At 31.6% G+C, this 7,998-nt stretch overlaps 1 protein-coding gene across 3 annotated transcripts in view; it reads right to left on the reverse strand.

Moving 5' to 3' along the window:
* The window catches only part of LOC106680774 (disks large 1 tumor suppressor protein), a gene marked incomplete at its 5' end in the record, with an annotated part of 438,504 nt that overhangs the window by 342,943 nt on the left and 87,563 nt on the right, over positions 1–7,998 (reverse strand). For all 3 annotated transcript variants that reach the window (XM_067052703.1, XM_067052702.1, XM_067052701.1), the window contains 1 exon segment: positions 2,238–2,345. In XM_067052703.1, the coding sequence (XP_066908804.1) occupies positions 2,238–2,345 (108 nt within the window).

The raw sequence follows: 7,998 nt of genomic DNA on the forward strand, positions 1-7,998 counted from the left end.
AAAAAGCCCAAAACATTGTTACAATGTGAGGGAAAAATAAAGAAGTAATGAATATATCTTTCCAGAGTTCCTTAGTATTATATATATATATATAATTGTAGAGTAAAACTGTTTCAAATTAATTTTAAGAACAACTAATCGTAACCTGATTAGACATCTTGACTGCACGTCTGTCAAGGCTCGACAGAATCTAAGTTAAAAATTACTTCTGAGACTTCAAAACCCAGCAGGACTTCACTCATAATTTATGTTGTAGTTTCCAATCGGTTAAGGATATTTTAAGTGTTTGGTGCATGATAGTTCTGGCAATGTCTTCTATTTATATTTTTTTAAAAACTCCTACTTCTATATTACTTAGTGTTAGTAAATAGTATATATCCAACTTTAACGATCTAAAATTACGTTTTCACTAATTAGTAATTAAAATTTCACAAAGATGATAAAAATAAAACATGATCATTCAAATGTCTCGGAAATGAAGTTTTAATCATTTAAGAGAGCCTTAACCAACACTTGGAATAATTTTATTAACAAACTAAGAGCTAGAGAAAACTAAAAATCAGGTAATGACGGACTAACTTTCTGAAAATTATCCTAAAAATCTCTCATCTTTTTTTTAGATTTTCAATCTTCAGATAAGATTGAATTCAAACTGTTAGACATATTTATCAGAGAAGTAATATTAGGAGTTGAGAAAACTAAAATTAGATCCTCTTAATACAATAGTGGAGCCTATTTTATTATTATTTTAATTATTAAATTATATTGCGGCCGATGTTTCAGAAAGATCCAAAAAACAAACGAGCAACGGATGCCTCTTAAAAATAAAAATAAAATATTTTACATTTTGTTTATATGATAGTTGATAGTGTTAGTAGATCTAAAAATAAAAATTAATGAAATTGTGACAATATAGGGTAATTTAACTTGTAATCAATGACCTGGGCAGAATAGCCTGCAAAACGTTTTTTTTTAGAATTGGATGTGAGGTGCACATTTATATTTAAGATTGTCTTTGAGAATGGCTGAATTGGTCGAAACGTTGGACTGATGATGTAATAAAGAGTGTTAAGACAAATGGATAGCAATTAATTTGTTTAAAAAATAAAAATAAAATATTTGGTATGAATAGTCACACGAGTTTCCTTGCCGTATAGAGAAGGAAAAAAATTGTTGGCAGTTTCTTTTCCAATATTGATCCCTTAAACGTACTGCTAGAGATGGAAGGAACAAGCCGGGAAAGTAAGGCATGTTACGTTTTACGTAGATTAAGATTATTTTATTTTATATTTTATTTAGTTTTAGTTTTGTAGACAGCCTACTCCAAGCCAATAGTTATGAGGAAAAGTTAAAATACATTTATTTTCATAATTTAAACACTTCAAAAATAATTAAAATACCTATAAAAAAAAAATTTTAAATTCCGTTCACACAGAACGTTCCGTTCCTTTAACATCCATTCAATATTAAGGACAACACAAAAACGTATTTTATTTCACTATGCCCTTAGTGCTGTTAACTAAGGGCATAGTGAAATAAAATACGTTTTTGTGTTGTCCTTAATATTGAATGGATGTTAAAGGAACGGAACGTTCTGTGTGAACGGACATTTAAAAGTTTTTTTTTATAGGTAATTTAATTATTTTTGAAGTGTTTAAATTATGAAAATAAATGTATTTTAACTTTTCCTCATAACTATTTTCCAGCTGTTTTTTGGGGGGGGGAGGAGGGAGAATTTTATTACATTTAAAAAAAATAGAGAGCTTCATAGAGAGGGTTTTTATTAAGTTAAAAAAAAAAACTTTTGAGTCGTTTCAAATGCACTATAGAAAAACACTTTATTTATCAGGCTAGAGTGAACAGGATACTCGATGCATTGGGAGTTGAAACGCTTCAAAATAATTTAAAAATCGTAGTAAAAGTGCACGCACAGAAAGCCCAAAAATGGATTTTGTGGACTTAAAATATTATAATTTGATGATCATTTTATATTCTTTTTCTTAGACTTTACAATACATAAGTAATTTAAATACTCGTCTGCAATTTAATATTACATGTATCATATATGATCTCATATCCCAGCATGGAAGATCACGTTAATCATACATTGACTGCTAAACTGTTTAATTAATATTAAAGTGTACAAAAATAATTTTATGATCAAAATAGACTTAGATACAATAAATAATTCAAATTAACTGAGTTAATAAAATCTCATGATATTAATTTCCTCCTACCTGATTGTTGACTTGAGCTTCGACTTCGAGGGAGTGTCCATGGTGGTTGAGAGGTGGCTCCACCATCGGCACCTGCAGGTCTTGGACGTCCTCTGGACCGAAGGAATGCTGCAATCCGAAAAGGTTTTTCTTAATTCAAAATCTATCATAAAATTAAATAAAAAAGTACATTAAAATGAACTTAATACGTAATGTCTCATTCGATTAATTTTCTAATAACCTAAACTGTCTATGAGTAGTTTACATTAATTGATCCCAAGGGATATCACACTAGAGTTTTTCTACCATGACGACCAGGGTTCAGTTACCGTAAAAACTACGGATTTTAACTGGAATAGGGTTAATTCAACCTTTTCAAGTAAGTTGTAAAGTTACTTGTATAATGAAGTAGACACTTGGACAAAAAATGGAATTTGATACACCTGACCGTGGTGCACTTCTGCTAGTAACAAGAGAACATTTTTCTCAAACAATGTAAATTAGATTATGTGTTTGACGTATTCCATAGATAGTACCTTAGACTGCGTTACTACTTTGAGACAATGGTACTAGTTTTGGTACCGTATCTAGGAGTCCACAAGAAAAAATAGCCCCGATCTAGGGTATTATCTCTGAAGTATGGTAAGCTCAAAATAAAATCAAAACTTTTTTTTGTCAGATATGCCTTATTTAAAGTAAAGCAGAGATATAGCTCTAATCCCATATAAAGATATAATCCCATCATTCATAGTATCTCAAAAACCAAGATACGGCCTACATTAGTGTAAAGCTTGCCTCAATATGTTCCAAAGTCCGTATTGGACGAATAATGGATATGCTTACTAGCCAGACCTGCCCCACTAAGACCCCCGAGAGCGACGGTCCTATATCATTTTTGAAATATTTGCATAAAACGGAAAGAGGAGACGTTAAGATAGTTTAATCAAGCAATATTTAAAAAGCGCCAGTAACTGACAACGATAAGTAAATATTTATCAACATAAATATGGGCCAGTTTAGTTAGACACGAGTATGACCTTACCTTTATTAGTGTCAACAAAATTATTTTCCAACAGAACTGACTCGAGAAGATATAGGGAAAAAGTCAACTCGATAGTTTTATTATATTAATATTATAAGTCAATTGCCTTATAACAACAAATAAATATTGTTTGACATTTATTCAGACAGCAGCATTTTGGGCTAGTGATTAGAAATGAAATGCTTTCTTGGGCGATTATCTAAGTAGTTCAGCAATTTCTTGCAGTTGTATTCTTAAACGATCCATAATACTATAGTTGATAAAATTAATTCTTTTTGATAACCCTGTATTCAGAGAAGAGGAGAATTATTTATTTAAAAGGAGGAATGATAATGAAGGGTTTAAAGATCAATTCAAAATATTTCATCATCAAATAATCAAATCAAGATATCTTCCATAAATAATAGGTGAAAATATTTATTTTCTTTTTGAATTCACAACCCTAACTTCTTTATTGGTATCCTAAAAGATTCTTTTGGTTCTTAGTCATCCCTACTGAGTTATCTTTTCGTTCAATCTAACTGAAGGGATAAAAATCTACAGATATTTTTCCATCGCTTCTGTCAAATTAGTTATTTAAAACTACTTTTATTTTCACTATATATTAGAAGAACTTATTAGAGTATCGACACTAATAATAGTATACCGATAATTATTTCCGATAAAGATCATAAGATTAAAATCTATGAGCGTTTCTGAATCATTTAGGCTATATTTATAAAGGATTTTTTTTTGGTTCTTTAAAATCATAATATAGATTTTAGTGTTTCTCCTTTTAGCATAACTTTTGGCCCTAACCTATTAACATAGATTGTGAATCGTTTTAGGAGATAATTACCACAACTTTAGAAACTTCACAGAATTGCTCATGATAGTCTACTAATGAACAAACCTTAAGTCCAAAAAGACTAATCTATGGAATCCACGAACCAGATTTAAAAAACAAGTCGAAGTTTAACCTACGGTATGTCCAGGATCACATACCGCAAAACAAAATAACTTATATTTCAATTGACAGTAAAATAATTTACGGACTAGAATTATGGAAAAAAGCTAAATATTCAAACATTTCCAGTCTAAAGTCCTTCGAACAATATTTGATACATCATCATACGTTACAAACTAAACGAGGCCGTTGTGTTCGAGTTAGTTAAGGCCTTAGCCTTGAGGTACAGCAGCGCCGATTCAATTCCGTGGTGGTTACACAAAATGAATACTCGACCTTCCCACTCTGGTTAGAATAAATCGGTAACCTGCAGGATAATCCTACCCCCACCCTTATGTCAGAAACGAAAAAAGAAAAAAAAATACAAACTAGACCCTCCTGGCCTCAACATCCTAATGTTCTTTATCTTATTCCATGCAAATATACAAACATTATCATAATTCGTTCGTATCTTAATTCGTTTGCGCAATCCAGTTCCAGATATCCTTACGAATCCCTTCAAAGGCTGAAATGGCAGATTTGGTGTAATTATGCTAACATTCAGCTCCACAGCTCATGTTCCTAATGTCACTTGGTCTAGGGTCCTCACTCAGACTCCAATGATTTTCTCGCGGCGGGAAGAGAAGCATTGAGATATTCTGGAATCCCGCTTTCCCATTCATATGTCCTGAGCAAAGCTTGGTTATCAGTTCCCTGGGCATAAAGTAAATATTTTACAATATGCGAATGAGTTCAAAGTATATGTCACATACTTTATTTTTTTTTATTAACCTTGATTCTTTATTTCTGTTACTACTTATTTATTTTAATCATTACATTATATTTCATTACTTACAGATTCATTATCTATTATCCTTGGGTGTGGTAGTTAATATTATTCTAAGTATTATCTCTCTCACTAAAATTCCTGATGAGTAGAGCTGAACAGTAGAAAAGAATGTTGGTAAATTAAAGCAAAGTTTTTGCAAATACTTCGTATCTAATTAATCCTACAGGGCACTCTTACCCGTTACAGCAGAAAAAATAATACAAGTAGAGTATATTTTTTTTCATTTCATTTGCATTTAACGAGACAATTAGGGGAGAAGATTAATGTCATAAAAAGAATAGCATACATCTAGAAGCGGTGCAAGGTTGTTTGTAAACAGCTCTCGGCAACAGGTGTTTACAAAGAAGATAGAGTAAATTCCACATCTTCCCTCCTTGTCACACACATACGTATGAATAAAATGAGGGGGTTGGATAGAGGAAATATCAAACAAGTGGTTGCTTCACCTTATATTTGAGCTTATAATTCTGCTTCCTATAATGCATAGGCTAGGCAAAGGGGATAAAGGAATAAGGTGCGCAAGATATCATCATTAATGGTAAAAGAGATCAAGAGTTATTTTTGTCATCGTCACTTGCTTATCTGTTCCTCAGAAGGGAATACAAATGCGTTTTTACTTACGTTTATATAGGTTATAAACCTGTTTTTTTTTTACTATGAAAATATGTGGATTGTAAAGGTGCATAATTGTCCCCAAACGTTGTATATATATGTTTTAAAATTTATTCATTGATATTTACAACCGTACATAATATACTTCAAGTAAATTTGAAATCATAACGATATGGTATAAGCCTGTAGAGAAAGTACCCATTGGTAGCAAACTAAAAACATTTTTACAGTATAAGGTCTCGAGCCCATCTTCTTTTCAGGCGCCTCGGGGGATTGCCCGGAATAAAAGAAGGAGGATTAGGATAAAGGAAGCAAGATTAGAAACTAATGGGTTTGAGTGGTTAGGGAGTTTATAATGGAAGGATTGATATCTGGTTCGGGCTAGATCGGTTACAAATGGAACATTAAGGTCTTTGTGGATGATTTTATTTATGACAAAGTAGGGAGCATTTAGGATTTTACGAAGGCTTTTGGATTGTAAGAATTGGATACGAGAGGAATTTGAAGGTTTAGTGGAGCCCCAAAGCTCAACGCCGTATGTCCAGATTGGCCTTGTAATTGTCATGTAAATCAGTCTTTTGTAATTGTAATGAATTGGAGGTTTGGACTGTTTGTCTAGTAAGTGCTGTAATAGTCGAAATCGACATACAGTTTCATTTCTTTTCAGTCTTGTGTGAGGATTCCAGGTTAGTCGTTTGTCCAGATGTAGTTCAAGGTAACGGATCTGTTCTATAGGGGTAAGGGAAACATTATTGAAGTATACTGTAGGGCAGTCAGTAGGTTTAGGACGTACGGTCATGGTAATTTGATGGGATTTGTTGGAATTTATTTTAATCCTCGAATTACGACACCATTCTTCGAGGGCTGTGATATGGGATTGAAGAGTTTGGGATGCAATTAAAGGGTTATTATTAACAGCGATCACACATGTGTCATCAGCATACGTGGTGAGGATAGTGTTAGGATTGGTTGGGATGTAGATTGTGTAGAGGATGGGACCGAGGATATTACCCTGAGGAACACCAACGGACTGAAAGAAGAGGGATGAATAGGAACCATTGCGGTTTACTTTAAATAATCTGTCAGTGAGAAAGGAACGAATAATGAGAGAGTATGTAGGAGGTAGGAATTTACGGAGTTTGTAAAGCAGTCCCGAAGAAAAATAAAGAATATGTTATATTCAATTTGGAAATTTTATTACCTCAACAATTTAAAAAAAGTTAATATAATAAAATTTCGTGAAAAGAAAATTCAGAATAATTGTTGTTTTTTTTACGTAAAGAACTACTTTATATAAAATCAATAATGACACTCATCACTTCTTTACAGCGATGATAACGATAATCAAGGAACAACTGTAAACTGCTCTATTAAATTTTCAGTTTAAAACACTCTGTATGATTATTAATGTATCTAAATTTGAATAAAGTAATACGAATAAAGTAATTAACTAAAGAATATTGGTGAAAACATCTTCTGTATTATTAATTCGAACATTAGTCTTAACTGACTGAAATCATATTATATACTAAATATAAACAATTTTTTTCATTTGTAGGAAATTATCAATTTTACTTGTATTTACTGTTAAATACCTCTTTGAATTATGTTAATTGATAACACGATTAAATTGATAACGAAAAGAAGTACATAAAGTTTATAAGTAATGAAGGTCTTTGCAAGCTTCCTTTGTTGGGAATAAGCAATAGCTTTAGTTTGAAAGATTTAAGAGAAGAATTCTTTTCTGTTCATTTGATAACAATGAATTCCTCAGAAGTCTCTGAGCCTTTATAATCTATTTTTTTCTCACTTTTTTTTCAACCTGAATTAGAAAAGATTTGATGGTCTTTAGAGGAAGTGCGAAGGAAAAGAATTAATTATAATTTTTAAGGATTGTATTTCAATTTAAATCTACGTTACATTTGAGGTTGCATAATGCATTTTGTCCACGTTTTAAATGTTTTAGTGAATTTTGAAAAAATCTATACCTTGCAATTGCCATTAAATTCTTAAATTTAGTTCGGTACCTTATTCTAAAAGGAACAACTGGAATTCATTAATAAGATATAGTCATCGTTAATATAACTTTAGAACTAAGTGTTGAAAGAATTAACATAAATGTTAGGGCTGTGCTTTATGAAACAGAAATGAGACTAAAAGTCTTTAACTAAATCGAAGGGTAGTTGTCTTATATTTCCTATTTTACTTACTTCGTTTTCAAGTTAATTTTAGATGATTACCTAACGGTTCTTAAAAAATGATTAGCTAAGTTAGTGAAGGACAGTAGCTAAGGGATTTAAACGACTGCCTTGTGACAAAGGCGCCGGTTGGAATTCATTATCAATTAAATATA

This window comes from Halyomorpha halys, unplaced genomic scaffold (assembly GCF_000696795.3).
Source record: "Halyomorpha halys isolate HHAL.00 unplaced genomic scaffold, Hhal_1.1 Scaffold286.1, whole genome shotgun sequence".
In the NCBI taxonomy this organism is placed as follows: Eukaryota; Metazoa; Arthropoda; class Insecta; order Hemiptera; family Pentatomidae; genus Halyomorpha; species Halyomorpha halys.